Consider the following 15,008-nt stretch of genomic DNA (forward strand, 5'->3'; position numbering starts at 1 on the left):
TGCAAGCAAATTATTTTTTTTCAAATCATTCCTATCCAAACAAATCCATAACTTTTAGTAGTATTCTTTAGAGTTAATGACCGAAATGGCCACACAACTATTTAAAATGGCACCGTTTGGTCATCAAACATTTTTTTTGTGGCAAAAAAGATTACTAAACTCACATAAACACGGCAATGGAGTCATTTTACCAATTTTTAACGATGAATCATTGAAGGCTATGTTGAGTGAGAAATATTTGTGAGCGGACAAAAATGTCAAAAAAAAAATATGACAAACCTATTTCTTCCACACAAAAAAAAAAATTTGTTGGAGTGATGGCACAAGGCTGGAGGTTCTTGATGAAAGAGAACGTGAAGATGAAAAACAATCCCTCTATTAGCGTGGCAATAGAAGACAATATGAGAGGGAATTCAATAGAAATTGGTTGTATAGCTGTCACAGCACAAGAAACAAAAGAAAGCTTCATTTTGTTAATCTGTATTGTGGTCAAATTTTATAGAAGGTAAATGTAATTAATAAGAAAAGCACCAACAACATCATTCTCTCCTTTTTTTCTCCTCCTCATTTTCTACCACCACACTCTCTCTACCCCTCCTCTCACTTCATCTACCCTGATTCCCCTTCCCCCATCTCCCCTTTTTTCTTGACAATTAGATCTAAATTTCAAAATATCAACTGAGTGGAACCCTCGAACCGGGTTATGAAGAAATCATAAGTTAAGCAGAGAGAAGGAGCAAAAGCCAATGTTTTGAAAATCGGACTGGACCAGTCAGTTCGATCTGTTGAACCGTGAACCGGCCATACCTCCGGTCCGGTTCAATTAAAAACCCAAAGAATTAATTGAACCGATCAAAACAAGTCAAGAACTGGCTGAACCGATCAAAATCGGTAAAAGCCGAAAGGTTCAACGGGTTTTTATTAAGAATTTATTTTTACAAATAAATATTTTAGTTTTATTCAAAAATTTTAATACTAAAATGAATAAAAAATTATTAAATCTTTGAACCGGAGTCGAACCGATTGAACCGTGAACTAGAAGGTTTTTCGGTTCGCTCTTCGGTCCGAGTTTAAAAACATTGGTAAAAGCCCATATCTCGGCTGCTCCATTATGTGGAGCTAAAATTATACGAGCAAAAAAAAAAAAAAAGAGGCTCAGAACTATCAAAAAATGAGGCGAAAAGGGAGGAGCCCATTGCAAATAATGCCATCAAGAGCCAAGTTATGAACCCATAAGCCCCGTGCCCAAATGACAACTCAAAGAGAGAAATAAGTATCGAACATCACACTAAAAGACAAAGAAGAAGATAATGAGTTTGATTGGATAGGAGTTTATTTAAATGATTTATTTGAAATAATTACTGTAATATTTTTTGTAATGTGATGTATGTGAAATAAAAAAATGATTGAAAAGATGAAAATGTTATTGAAATTTGTGAAGTAAATTATTTTTTTTCAAATCATCTCAATCCAAACACACTCAATGACGATGGTGATGATCTTGATGCAAGGAAAGAGTTAAATAATAACAACAATGAAGTGTTTGAAAGTGTTAGGCCATATAAAGATATTATAAATCTGTCAGTGAGAAAAGGAATTAATGAACTTGTAGATTTAAGGTTACTTCTTGCGAGGAAGAAAGGAATAGGTTTGCCATCTTTTTTTGGATAATTTTGCCCCCTCACAAATATTCCTCCACTCAACCTAGCCTTATAATCGGATGATTCCCCAGTAAAAATCGGTAAAATGATTCCGCTGACACGTCTATGTGAGTTTAGTGATCTTTTTTCCCAAAAAAAAAAAATTTGACGATCAAACGGTGGTATTTTGAATAATTGAATGACAATTTGGACCATTCACTCCATGCTTTAATGTTGCTGAACATATCTCCCACGTGCTATAATTCAGACTAATAATTAGTAGTACACCCTATAGGCTACAGCGGCACCACGTCTCTTACTAATCAAAAATCAAAGTTAGGGGCGTTGATAGAATAAAAAGGCACACAAACCTTTTTGCCTTCATTGATTGCTGCTCCGTGTTCAGCAGAAGCTTTTACTTGGAGAGACAAGTCAGCACACAGTCGCCCCCGGACGCAGAGGCCAGAGGCAGTTCAAAGTTTGGGACTTGGGGTCTGGCTGCTAAGTGCTAACTCCTCCGATCTCACAGGAAGAGATATTCCCTGATTTGGATTTTGCAGTTGGATCCACCAATGGGGAGAGCTCCGTGCTGTGAGAAAATGGGATTGAATAAAGGTCCGTGGACCAAAGAAGAAGATCAGATCCTCATCAGCTACATCAATGAAAACGGCCGCGGAAACTGGCGGGCGCTTCCCAAGAAAGCCGGTACATTACTTATTACTCTTTTACTACTTGGAACTTAGGCTGTCTAGTTAATGAAAATCTTATGCACCGTCTTCTGTTTAGTACTGCCGTAGTTAATCCTGTCCTGCTTGCGCTTGGTTTCTTTCTTGTTGGGCACAGGTCTGTTAAGGTGCGGAAAGAGTTGCAGGCTTCGTTGGACCAACTATTTAAGACCCGACATTAAGCGTGGAAACTTCACCCAGGAAGAAGAGGACACCATTATTAAGTTGCATCAAGCATTAGGAAACAGGTATAAACTATAGTATAAACTATAAATACGTGTCTCTGCCTCTACTCTCTCTTCTCGTACCTTGTCTAGACCACTTGATTCATCAAAGCAACTTTCATGCATTTTCTTTACTTACCATCATGGGATAATAATATATATATAAATAATATGTTTTTGTGGTTTGGCATCCATCTTAATTAAGATGAGTCCTTCCTTTGTAAAAGGAAAGGGAAAAGGACAAAGAGGCAAGAGAGGAAAGATGAAATGGATTTTCACGTGATTCTTGACTCTTCCGTCCCATCTGATTGCAAATAAATACTAGATTGATCGTGTCTTTTGTTTTTGTCTTTGGTCGGTTGACAACTTTAAATTGCAGATGGTCCGCAATTGCAGCAACATTACCTGGACGAACCGATAACGAGATAAAAAACGTATGGCACAGTCACTTGAAGAAGAGATTAATACCAGAGCAGGACCACGACCAGCACCACCAGGGCCAGGCCGTCAGAAAAACCAAACCAGAACAAGGGACAAACAAAGCATTATCAGTGGAGAAGCCCAAATTGCATTGTCAAGATTCAAATTCAAGTCCCGTGAAGATAATTGTAAGCAAACAGGAGCGGGGCACGAATAATCAAAGCTCTTCGCTGCAATATTCCTCCAGTGACGACATCTCCTCCTCCTTATCCTTCACGGATGCCACCACCACTACTACAATTCCTGATAACCCGACTGAGATATACTTTACTAATTCTGGTGATGGTGATTCAGTTTCAAACAAACACCAGGAGTTGGACCAGGACATCTGGCACGATGTTGTTTCTTCCCAAGACCATTCACTGTCTCCGGTACTCCATCGTGGGGGTTGTGGTTTTAACCCCTTCACCAATGATGATATCAACTTTTGGTGCGACCTTTTTACCAGAACTGAGGACATATCTCATCTGCTTGAATTTTGATGTTGTCTGGTACAGGTAATAAGATGATACATTACAATTCTATTCTTGCGTCTCTCACCTTTTGTCTTTGGTTGTGGTCGGTCAAGGGAGCCATTGGATTCTTTGTTGCTTGTAAAGCAAATATATCCGCAATTCCGGGGGGAGATTCTATGCTTGGATTTTTATTTATTTATTTTTTTTGGGATAAGACACCGAGATGTATTAAAGACAAAAAGGAAGGATAACAGAGCTCACCTAACTAGTCCAATCCATCCTAATACTACAGGGAACACAGAAGCAAAGAAAGTTCACGAGGGCATGCATAAAAAATCACAAAACTCTGAATCAGTTTACTGCCCAACTTCGCCAGTAGTTCAGCAAACTTGTTAGCTTCGCGATAGCTTAACTTGCTGGAGCTGCGAAAGCGGGCATCTGCCATCCATAATAATAGGATGCAAAAGATGATCAGCGTTAACGGTAGAACTTAGGAAAGAAATAATAATATATAATATTGGCAGCACGGTCTACTTCAACTTCTAAAGCAGGAATTTTGAGTGAGATGGCCAGATGGATTCCATCTCTAATGCCGCCCCAGAGTTCCACTAATATGTTGGATGCAATGCCCGATTTCATGCTGTGTCCCATGATCCAGCAGCCACAAGCATCCCTGATGGAACCAACCCTCCACCCCTCCGGGGAACCTGCTATGCCAGGGTTCCCTAGGGCAGAGCCATCACAGTTCAGCTTAACCCAACCATTCTGGTGTGGAATCCACTTAACCAAAATCTGAGACTTCCTTGAGGATGAGGATAAACAGAGAGGGCCTAGAGAAGTATCTTCTGCTGCGAGGCCAATACACTATCTGAGAAAACAGGGAAAGGGGGGGAAAAAGGAAAAAAAGAAAAAGAAGAAGCAGCGATATAGTAGGAGTATTTGTCGGCTAAGCTTATTTTAATTTAAAAATAAAAATGTGTCAGTCAAGCTATCAAATGATCATTTGAGGGGGGAAAAAAGGGTTTCCAATGATTGATTTTGCCAATCAGTTCCTCAAATTTTCATTTGCAAATTAATAAATTTCTCAATGGAATTTCCAAAATTCTAGTGGTTATCTTCCGTTCTTTTAGATAGTCTGTGCTGGCTATTTGGTTTTAATTAGTAGTAAAAGCAGGTAGTAACATCTAGTGACAAAATTTCGGCACGCAAGAAGTCAAAGTTTTAACGGTAAAAAAGTATTGCTGCTGATAGTCCAGTTGGAGATGCCGCCACAAAACAAATAATTTGGAAAATTTTCAGCGACCGTGTGAACTTTTACAAATAACGGCATCTGCATCTTCGAAGGATTAGTCCACAATATTTGGCGTTAGCTCATGAGTCATGTGTATGCCGAAACTAACAGATAAATTAAAAATTAAAAAAAGGGGAATTGGTGTCAAGCAACTATCGACGACCACCGTACGTGGACAGCTGCGTGAAGATTCAGGAAACATACGTACGAGAAATCAGAAGTTCAGAACGCGTGAGGATGCATTTCGGTCCCCTCGTCACGTGTTTTCTATGGACCAGTAGCATGGACGGCTGGTAATAAAAATCGTTCAAAAGGATATAAAAATTTATGAACTAACTGAACAATTTAAATATTTTTATAATGAAATTGTAATATTTTATTACTTTTATATAAATTTTATGTATGATAATTACATATCTGTTATAATAATATATAAATAAATTAATTTGAATTACAATCCATTTCAAAATCTTCGAACGATTGTGACAAACCTTCGATGCTCTCGATTATCTCAGTCGTGTTAAACGTGCTGCACTAATAACAGCGCTGATAATTGAAGATGCGTGTCGCGAAATTTTACGTGGTTGAGGTCTCCCGACTGAATTGTCGAAAGGCTCTGGCCCATGAAATATTCGACCGAATCTTTCATCAATTTTCGGTCCAACCACGTGAATTGTGACTGCTTGCCACCAATGTCCCAAGTCCCAACATGCCGGTACTTATCACAGCAATCTCCGCCGCTAAATGTTTGCCCCATTTCAAAATTTCAACCTTTTAATATCAATAAATTGACAATGCTGTTAGTGAGTTTATTTTTAAATTTTAAATTTAATATGAAATATAAATAAATGTGAGGATCACATCAGAATAAAAAATTAAAAGTAACTTTAATAAAAAAAATGAATATTTTAAAGTATTTTAAAATAAAATATATGATACTTTTAATAAGCCGTGTGACACGTGCAGGGCACTATGATTGGCCTTTCGTATGCATAATACTACTGATTGCTCTTATTTACTATTAATGATAATTGTGGAGACATTCCACGCACGTAATCTTTTCTATTCTTTTATTTATTTATTTAACTAGTAGAAAAAGACGACAAATTACGCCGGCACAACTGATGACGGTCTCACACCCATGACAATTGATCGGGGGCTGATTTCATTTTTCACGCATAAAGCCAGGTTGCTGAGATAAATTCACCTATTCACATGGTTTTCGCGAGTCAATTGTGTGATTGATGCTTTATCCAGATTAGCTAAATTCTTCTCAACTTAGCGCGATTTCTCAACCTTCTAATTTATCATCTCACGTCAAATGCTTACTTAGGCTAAATAAAACTCCATATTACATTGGAATAATGAAGGTGTAATAATTGTCGTCTATATTTTCTTAAATTATTATATTTCCTTCCACTGACTGAAGGCAAGATTTTATGTCATCCTCTATCTGTTTAATACATTCATCCTGCCTTCGAGATTTTGCCAAAAGAGGGGGAAAAAAAAAGAAAAAGAAAAAGCTGCGCCGTAATTCTGGCTTTAGGAAGATTGGCTCCGTTACTTGAAACTGGTCTTGGACTCTCTGATCGAGTATATCTGTCGGAGAATAATCTCTTGTCAACGACAATAGCCACCACCAACTCATACCTCTCGCCAATTTGTCATTATATATGGTTGCTTTTCAACAGTTAACTCCCATCGACTCGGGAGAAGGAATGGGTTGGATGGTACGAGGGGAGGGAGTGTAAACAAGACGTTTTGGGTTCGAATCCTTCTGCTTACATTAAAAAAAAAAATCCCATCGACTCCCCCTCTCTCTATTTCGTAATAGAAATGTCACTGCAACCAAAAAAAAAAAAAAGAATGCCTACGATTTGCCTTTTATTAACAGATATGTACTAAGTGTGTAGGGGTGTTGCCGAGACCGTTCTTTTTTTTCTGATGTGGCAAAATGTTATTGGACAATTTGTGGTCGTCCTTGCATGTGTTTGTGCAAAAACAAAAAATTCCAAAATGCTGAGACCGTTGTCTTTGTAAATGAATGGTACATTTATTGTCTTCATTTTGGTGGTATACGATTGGACCACTTTACCATTTCTGTTCAGCCTTTTCCCATATGTATTGGGAAGTGATTGTCATCATTGCAATAACTCAGTTTAGTTGACTATCAGGACAAATGTATTCCAGTTTTGCCCTCCCATTATATTTTTCTTACCAGCCACAACGAATTGGTTTGCACTTGTCAGGAGGTCAATTTTTATTGGAGACAACCGTCCAGGCCCTCGTCCATTTTTATTTACACTTGGGTTGCATTTGTAAAAAACTATCATTCCTTCACTGTCGACGGCTATTGAAAGAAGGACTGTGGCAATTTTTTTTGTTCTGTCCAACCCACCGCAATTTCTTTGTTCTGCCCAAGCCACCGCTGCCGGTAAAGCTATGGATTGTTGTTGGGATTTTCTGCTTATGCTAATGGTTAGTGATATCTTAAGTTTTTGCAGTCCTTTTTTGTATCATTCCTTTTTTGTTTTCTTCGGTTCTTACTTTCTCTTTTATTGTTCTGTTCCTCCGAAGCTTCTTCTTCATTTTGCTCTCCTTCATAAAGATTGGTCAGGTGAGCTTTTCCTTTTACTGAACTATTCCTTCTATAATGCTGTTTATTCCGATATGTTTTTTGCTTGGTCATTCGTAGACTAACTCAGTCGTATTTACTTTGTTTATGGGTGTTTTGTATTTTGTCGTTGCGTTAAGGTAAGCCTATTTTTAATTTTCTGTGTTCTTTGATTCTTTGTTCTACCTTTTAATTGTCCATTATTTGTTCTTATTTATGTTTTGCGTTGTTCCCCTATTTCCTCTTTACATTTTATATGCAGCTTTATTCGTCAGTGGTTGCTGTAAGGAACTTTCTTTCTTCGTCATCTTCTCTTATATCTGCAGCTTGTATTGTTTCAGGTTAGCTGATCATTCTCTCTCTTTTTTTTTTTTATAGATTTTTGTTAGGGCTAAGTGGTGGAGGCAACTTAGTACGGGATGGACATGGTCGATTCATCTTCGGGTACTCATGCTTCTTTGGCAATTTGACAAGCTTGGAGCAGGATGGGATGAATATTGTGAACAGAATATTACTAACGAACATCACATGCTACTGCTTCGACATATTGGGAATTTATTCTTTGATGTTATTAATTTTTGTGAATTGCAACAAGAAGTTAATCTCAGTTGGACAGTCCCCTTAACAAACCTTCATCTTCGGCAAGATTGTATACATTCATAATACATCTTTATCCTTTCCATTTCATACTAATGTTTCAATCCTACATTATTTATTCCAACAAAAATATTTCTTATGTGCAGCTCGTGCCGATCCACCAATTCATGAAGAAATAGTGACATCTTCACTTCAACCTCATTTCTCAAAAGACTCATCCACTTCAGTATGCTTCTATCAAAGCTTTCACTCAGCCGACCCGTATACATTGGTAAAAAATCCTTATCGTATTTTCCCTTATCATATTTTCCTTAAAATTATTCCCTACCTAACTTATTTCCTTCAACTCAGCTCCCTAACTTTTACTTTTTGAATCAGAAAATCCCACGATTTGTTGACTACTTTCTCAATGAACAAAAAACTACATTTATAGCTCTCAGAACGGGAGATAACATAACAGAAATTGGAATGAAAGGCAAGCGGCTCAAAAAAAATTGGAAAGCTTTCATTCTTCAACATCAACTCCAACACAATGACGTCCTTATTTTCATTCCAGAATCGAAGACCGTCTTTACTGTTTTAATATTTGACAGCAATGGAGATGAAAAAATTTTCCCTTGGTACCCTGTATTTCATATCCATTACTATAATTAGCCAGTTTATTATTATAATTAGTCATTAACTTTTTGTATCTGTAACATTATTCATAAATTATGTTATCGTTATTTATTAATGCTTTGTGATTAATCAATAAACATGGTTTCATAGCTAAAAATACTAAAAAAAAAAAGATAAACATCAATTATAAATTAACCGTGTTAAGAAGGTATTCAATTGGTGATGGCATGCTTTCAAACGGGAAATTACCCAAAGCTAACTTACTCAAGATTGTGGTCTTATTCTACCTCCGTTCTCCACCGTTCGCATCTTTTCTTTTTAGTTCCACTTGGGAATAATAAAAAGAAGAACTCTCTTCTACAGGGGCAACTAGCTCTATTGGAAGAGTGACTTAAGAGAATATTCATTCCTTGGTAGTTGAAAAAGCAAACTCAAGTAATAACTTCATATATAACCGTCATTTATTTTACCAAAAAATTTATTTATTCAAAAGCAAAAAATTTGCTGCAATATATTTTACCATTATCCAGCATTTCATATCCAATTTATCAAATCATCACCTTCTACCTTATAAATAAAAATTTAGATATAAATGAAATAAACATCAACAACTGACAAACCATTTCTACCGCTTTTCCATTTATAACTTTCAATGCTTGGACCATTCTAACACTTTTCGGGATATACATCACTCTCCTACATTTACTCCTTTCTTGCTTTTACTTTTCATTATATGATTTCAGCTTATTTCACTTCCACACTCAACTCTCACCTTAATAATTCCATATTTATCCTAATCCAAACTCAATAGCCTATACAGTTTACATGTTTCTTCTTGGGGGCATAATTGCATTGATCCACCGCGCGTAGCGCGGTCACACCCTCCTAGTTGGATTAATAAAGTGGTAGAAAGCCCACCTCAATTTACTGGAAGACCACTTGTGCAGTGAGGCTTCCATAAACGATTTTGTGCCCTAGGAGGCCCAATATTGAGTGGATAGAAAATAGGGTATGAGCCGTAGAAAATATTGGGCCTAGTTGCAATAGAGGAAACTATGGGCCTGCATCAATTTTTCGGTATCAAAATTTCTGATTATTTCTTCTTGCTAATTAATTGCTATGGACGCCCCTAGACTACCACTTTTCCGTATATTACCAACTAAACTATCAGTTTTAACTCCTCGCTAGCTTTGCATTTTGTTAGCAAAATACTCATACTCATCAATTGGCATCGTTTTTGTTCAGAAATAGGTAAGAACTTTAATCAATTTTAGCAATGTGATGTAAATTGATATATCAGGTACTCAAATGCCATAATTATGGTAATTTAGAATAATATTACAAAAAGTGATAATTTGAAACTACAAAATGGAATTAACTGCCTTCAGTTTTTCAAAAACTAATTTTTTAAATACTATAAATTTTTTTTTAAAAAGTACTCTAAAAGGTACTCTAAAAAGTAGTCTAAATTTTGTTGAATATTTAAAAAATCTCAAAATGTATTTTAAAAACTCTACTACTCTTAAATATTCAAAAATATTTTCTAAAAATATCCAAAAATATACTCTAAAAACTCTTCTACAGTAAAATTTTTCAAAAACACCTCAAAAAACAACTAATTCAAACGGAGCTCTAGAAACCATCTATGGTTTAATTAAATTCATGAACATGCCCAATTTTTGTAGCTTACCATTTTCACATAAAAATTTTTTCCTTAAAAACATTTTCACACAAAACTTAATAATCCAATCAAAAGTAACATACATATATATATATATATATATATAAATTGAAAAAACGAAAACTATATATAAATCCAGAAGTCAGGTGTAATAAGGCGGTTACAGTGCTCCGATTAAACCGACCCAAACCCAAAACTATATATACGTACATTAAAAACAAGAAAACCTTAAACGGCATCGTAAGAGCCGTATTAGATACTGGCCGACGCCGAGTCACCACATTGGATTGTTCGCCTTTTCTTCCCCTGGGCGTGCGCGTTCCTAGGGATGCAGAGCAGTTTAGTGTCAATCTAGGTTTTGGGTGCCCTATCTAAAAGTCGACACCAAATTTCTTCTTCGCTCAAAATTGTTCTGTAACTGAGCTTCGGTTGTGGGCAACTAAAGATGGCTACTGCTTCAGGTATCCCAATCTTTGCATCCACTTCAGATAATCATCGATTCAACTTTTCCCCCCTTCTCACAACAGAATATCTATGTTTTGTTTCATGTAATTCGATGCAATTGATTTTTTGTGCTATAGCGTCAAGATCGAGATTTCTTAATCCGAATTAACCTGATAATAGATGTTCTGATTCAACCAGTATTTGTTAATTAAATGTCTTGGGAAAATCTCTTCTTTCATAGCTTAGCCGATTTCTTTGTGGAAGTGAGATTGATGGTGGGTGGTTTTGTCAAATGAAATTGCAGTGGCTTTTAAGTCTAGGGAGGATCATAGAAAGCAGCTGGAATTAGAAGAGGCGCGTAAGGCGGGGCTTGCGCCGGCGGAGGTCGATGAAGATGGCAAAGAAATCAATCCCCACATTCCTCAGTATATGTCGTCAGCACCTTGGTATCTCAATGCTGAGAGACCCGTAAGTTACCAAATTATCTTTCACTACTTATTTTGTTTTTTTTTTTTTTGCGGTTTGTTTTGGGGAAGAAAAGGGGATTCCTTGTTTTGGTCAAATTGATCTTTGGCAATTTATTTGTCACGTAATTGACTGCAAAATTTGATTTTTTTGGGTGTTAAAGAGTTTGAAACATCAAAGGAAATGGAAGTCGGATCCAAATTACACCAAATCATGGTACGACAGAGGTGCCAAAACATTTCAAGCTGATAAGTTCCGTAAAGGAGCATGTGAGAAGTAAGTTAACTCTGCCTCCTTTCTTCACTCAGTGTATGCATCTATCTAGTGTATCATCCTTGCTCTTACTACTTTGCTATGGGCATATTGTGAGGATTTGGGGGAAACTCACCTCCCCAAGCATTACCTATTTCCTCCAGGAGCTTCTAGAAGTTCACTTGATCCTTTTTTTTAGCTTCCCATCAGTAACGAACGGCTTAAGATTGAATTAGGTTTAGAGTATATTTTGTTCATCAAGATTTCTCTGCTGTTACAGCTGTGGAGCTATGACTCACAATGCAAAATCATGCATGGAAAGGCCTCGCAAAACTGGAGCAAAGTGGACCAATAGGAATATTGCGCCAGATGAGAAAATTGAGACCTTTGAACTGGATTATGATGGTAAAAGGGACCGATGGAATGGATATGATGCAGCAACTTATGCTCAGGTCATTGAAAGATATGAAGCAAGAGATGAGGCAAGAAAGAAATTTTTGAAGGAACAACAGCTTAAACAGTTGGAGGAGAAGAACAATAGCCAGAACAAAGAAGGGGACAGTGATGAAGAGGATTTTGAAGATGCTTTGAAAGTAGATGAAGCTAAAGTTGATGAGAGCAAGCAGATGGACTTTGCTAAGGTAGAGAAGCGTGTTCGAACTACAGGTGGTGGGAGCACTGGAACTGTCAGGTAATTTTTTTCCTCTCTCTTGTCACTTCCGGCGGACATGTGCGTTGTGAGTTTTTTTACATTGTTCTGTGCTTTTCTCTGCATGGTCCAATTTTTCATCTATATTTACTCTTTTGAATTATACTGTGTACTGATGCATCTTTTTTGTCAGGAACTTGCGTATTCGAGAAGATACAGCAAAGTATCTTCTTAATCTTGATGTCAATTCTGCATACTATGACCCCAAAACCCGTTCTATGCGTGAAGATCCTCTTCCTGATATGGATCCAAATGAGAAGTTCTATGTTGTAAGGACACTTCTACTCCAAAAGTCGTCTTATGTTTGGTTTCCTTTGTTCTGTAATACATCATTTTTCGTGTATATGTTCCGGTGGTACCAATTTTTGGTTCTTTATGTTTCAGGGAGATAACCAAAACAGATTAAGCGGTCAAGCTTTAGAGTTCAAGCAGCTGAACATTCATGCTTGGGAAGCATTTGATAAGGGCCACGATATTCATATGCAAGCAGCTCCATCCCAAGCTGAATTACTTTACAGAAATTATACGATCAATAAGGAGAAACTGAAGGGTCAAACAAAAGAGAGTATCATGGAGAAGTATGGCAATGCAGCTGCTGAAGAAGAACTTCCAAGAGAACTTCTACTTGGTCAAAGTGAAAGAGAAGTCGAATATGACCGTGCTGGTAGGATCGTAAAGGGCCAGGTGATAACAAAATTAATTGTTATATTCTCTTGTTTACCTAAACTTTGTAAATTTGGTTCGGTCTTGCTGTGATGAGATAAAAGAGTTAAGATTGCGTGCTTGCCTATTCATTAGCTTCTATTTTACTCTAATGTGGGTTATCTTAATCACTATCTCCTAAATTGGGAGGCTTGGTGAAATCCCAGGGTGTTCAAGATTTGCAACAATATTTGGGATTGAATGGCATTGGAAGATAAATTTTATTGAATATCTATACTCGAACGATTCAATTTTTACTCATTGAGCTCAAAATAATATTAGAGAGAGACTGTTGTATGGAGTTTAATTGAAGCCAAATTTTCTTTTCAATGGCTTTTGATGAGGTCATCACTTGATTTTACACAGGGGGATATCTTTCATATTGTGCTTATTTGTATCATTAACTGTCTTTACCTTCATCTCGATTTACTTTTTTTTTTTTCCTGTTTGTGATGGCCCAGTCAATTTATGAGTTTTGTTCAGCTTCATGCTATACTTCAGTTTACAATTTTGTCTTCACATAATGCAATGTGTCAAATTAGTTTTAAAACGTTGATCAGGGCACTTTTCTATTGACTTTGTTCTTTTTCCGCATGGGAGGATCAGCTGGCATGTAGCGGAGGATTTTTTATTCTAAGATTGCGTTCAAATGCTTTAATGTCCTAATTCATTGTGTATGTGCTTTTCTCTAGGAGGCATCCCTTCCACGTAGCAAGTATGAGGAAGATGTTTTCATCAACAACCACACATGCGTCTGGGGTTCGTGGTGGAAGGATCATCAATGGGGCTACAAGTGCTGCAAGCAGACCGTCAGAAACAGCTATTGCACTGGGTCTGCTGGAATTGAAGCTGCTGAAGCTGCAGCAGATCTTATGAGGGCAAATATTGCCCGTAAAGAGGCTGCTGAAGGTTAGTTTCTCTTAAACGCCATTTTCGACAAGTTGCTATAGTTTTTAAGGTTCCATCTTTAAATTGTCTTTATTGTTGTTTTTTTTTTTTCAAAGTTATCAAATAACAATGTTGGAGCAAAGATTTCAATACATAAAGCAATAATTCGATATGCTGTTGGACCTCTGAATGAAAGTTTGGTATACTGGTGTCTGTAACCTGACAACTTGTGCTATAAGATGGGAACTTAATTTCTAAATTGAGGTTTTCTGGATGAGTTCATATATTGGTATGTATATGGATCTGAACTGTCATTGTAAAACCAGAAACGCCAGATCCAGTAGAGGAGAAGAGGCTTGCTACTTGGGGAACTGAAGTTCCTGATGATTTGGTTCTGGATGAGAAAAAGCTGGCTGAAGCACTCAAGAAGGTAAAGAAGATTTTTGTGATACATTTTTGTAATTGGTTTGCTAGGATTTGTGTATGACTTGATATGTGATGCGTGGATCTTTTTGAGCAGGAGAATGAAAGGAGAAGGGAAGAGAAGGATGAAAGGAAGCGCAAGTACAATGTCAAGTGGAATGATGAGGTCCGCCCACTTGTTCCATTGTCAGCTTCATTTTGTTTTCTCCCGCCTATTCTTGCGGTTTACTCACCTGTCCCCACCTTGTATCTATCAGGTTACGCCAGAGGAGATGGAAGCATATAGGATGAAGAGAGTCCATCATGATGATCCAATGAAGGACTTCCTGTAGCTGACGTTGGTTTAAGATACCACAAAATTGTGGAGAGGGGATGCTGATAGGTCTGGAGTTCATTGGTCGAGGTTTTTTCATCTCTGTATGCCATGTTTTGGTGCAGGACTAGAGTGAGAGTGACTATGTACGTGTGATCTTGGTTGGTTCTGCTTGTTGACTCTACCTGCTGTAAAACCTTGTTTTCCACTTTTTATAGCAAATAAAATCCGAGGGAAATTTTTGTACATATGGGAGGATGTTTGTGTGTCTCGTGGCTGTACATAATTAGATATTTATTCAAGTTTATATGCTGTGCGAATGCTCTGCTATCTGAGTATGTTGGGGTTAAGCCCCATACTGAGCCTGTTCGGGATCAACCGAGCAAATTCGTGCTCGAATATGTAAGATTGGAAATTTATCAGCAGACCCTCGAATTTTTCCTTCCAAGAAAAGAAGCAATAAGTTAGTTGACCGCCGTTAAAGCCT

The 15,008-nt window shown here is 37.2% G+C and overlaps 3 protein-coding genes across 3 annotated transcripts; all 3 read left to right on the forward strand.

Moving 5' to 3' along the window:
• The first annotated feature begins 1,996 nt into the window (after positions 1-1,996).
• Positions 1,997-3,593, forward strand: LOC113775937 (transcription factor MYB14-like). The gene is made up of 3 exons (XM_027320994.1): positions 1,997-2,345; positions 2,484-2,613; positions 2,969-3,593. The coding sequence occupies exons 1-3, from the start codon at positions 2,213-2,215 to the stop codon at positions 3,549-3,551; spliced, it is 846 nt and encodes a 281-aa protein (XP_027176795.1). The 5' UTR covers positions 1,997-2,212; the 3' UTR covers positions 3,552-3,593.
• Positions 3,594-7,404: 3,811 nt separating this feature from the next.
• On the forward strand, positions 7,405-8,680 carry LOC113774025. Its single transcript, XM_027318607.1, has 4 exons — positions 7,405-7,432; positions 7,808-8,078; positions 8,173-8,297; positions 8,405-8,680. The coding sequence occupies exons 2-4, from the start codon at positions 7,880-7,882 to the stop codon at positions 8,678-8,680; spliced, it is 600 nt and encodes a 199-aa protein (XP_027174408.1). The 5' UTR covers positions 7,405-7,432; positions 7,808-7,879.
• A 1,906-nt stretch (positions 8,681-10,586) lies between these two features.
• Positions 10,587-14,859, forward strand: LOC113761271 (pre-mRNA-splicing factor SLU7). The gene is made up of 10 exons (XM_027304180.1): positions 10,587-10,786; positions 11,074-11,237; positions 11,398-11,510; positions 11,767-12,177; positions 12,329-12,464; positions 12,580-12,879; positions 13,590-13,806; positions 14,112-14,215; positions 14,306-14,374; positions 14,466-14,859. Exons 1-10 carry the CDS (start codon positions 10,771-10,773, stop codon positions 14,538-14,540), a joined length of 1,605 nt encoding a protein of 534 aa, XP_027159981.1. The 5' UTR covers positions 10,587-10,770; the 3' UTR covers positions 14,541-14,859.
• The last annotated feature ends 149 nt before the right edge of the window (positions 14,860-15,008 follow it).

This window comes from Coffea eugenioides, chromosome 1 (genome assembly GCF_003713205.1).
Source record: "Coffea eugenioides isolate CCC68of chromosome 1, Ceug_1.0, whole genome shotgun sequence".
In the NCBI taxonomy this organism is placed as follows: Eukaryota; Viridiplantae; Streptophyta; class Magnoliopsida; order Gentianales; family Rubiaceae; genus Coffea; species Coffea eugenioides.

Bases quoted from the DNA above. Each gene is read 5' to 3' on its own strand.
- LOC113775937 (XM_027320994.1), top strand. From the start codon at position 2,213: ATGGGGAGAGCTCCGTGCTGTGAGAAAATGGGATTGAATAAAGGTCCG. The intron at 2,346-2,483 runs GTACATTACTTA...TGTTGGGCACAG, and splicing joins GGCGCTTCCCAAGAAAGCCG to GTCTGTTAAGGTGCGGAAAG. The intron at 2,614-2,968 runs GTATAAACTATA...TTTAAATTGCAG, and splicing joins CATCAAGCATTAGGAAACAG to ATGGTCCGCAATTGCAGCAA.
- LOC113774025 (XM_027318607.1), top strand. From the start codon at position 7,880: ATGCTTCTTTGGCAATTTGACAAGCTTGGAGCAGGATGGGATGAATAT. The intron at 8,079-8,172 runs GTATACATTCAT...TCTTATGTGCAG, and splicing joins CCTTCATCTTCGGCAAGATT to CTCGTGCCGATCCACCAATT. The intron at 8,298-8,404 runs GTAAAAAATCCT...TTTTTGAATCAG, and splicing joins CAGCCGACCCGTATACATTG to AAAATCCCACGATTTGTTGA.
- LOC113761271 (XM_027304180.1), top strand. The intron at 11,238-11,397 runs GTAAGTTACCAA...TGGGTGTTAAAG, and splicing joins ATCTCAATGCTGAGAGACCC to AGTTTGAAACATCAAAGGAA. The intron at 11,511-11,766 runs GTAAGTTAACTC...CTGCTGTTACAG, and splicing joins CGTAAAGGAGCATGTGAGAA to CTGTGGAGCTATGACTCACA.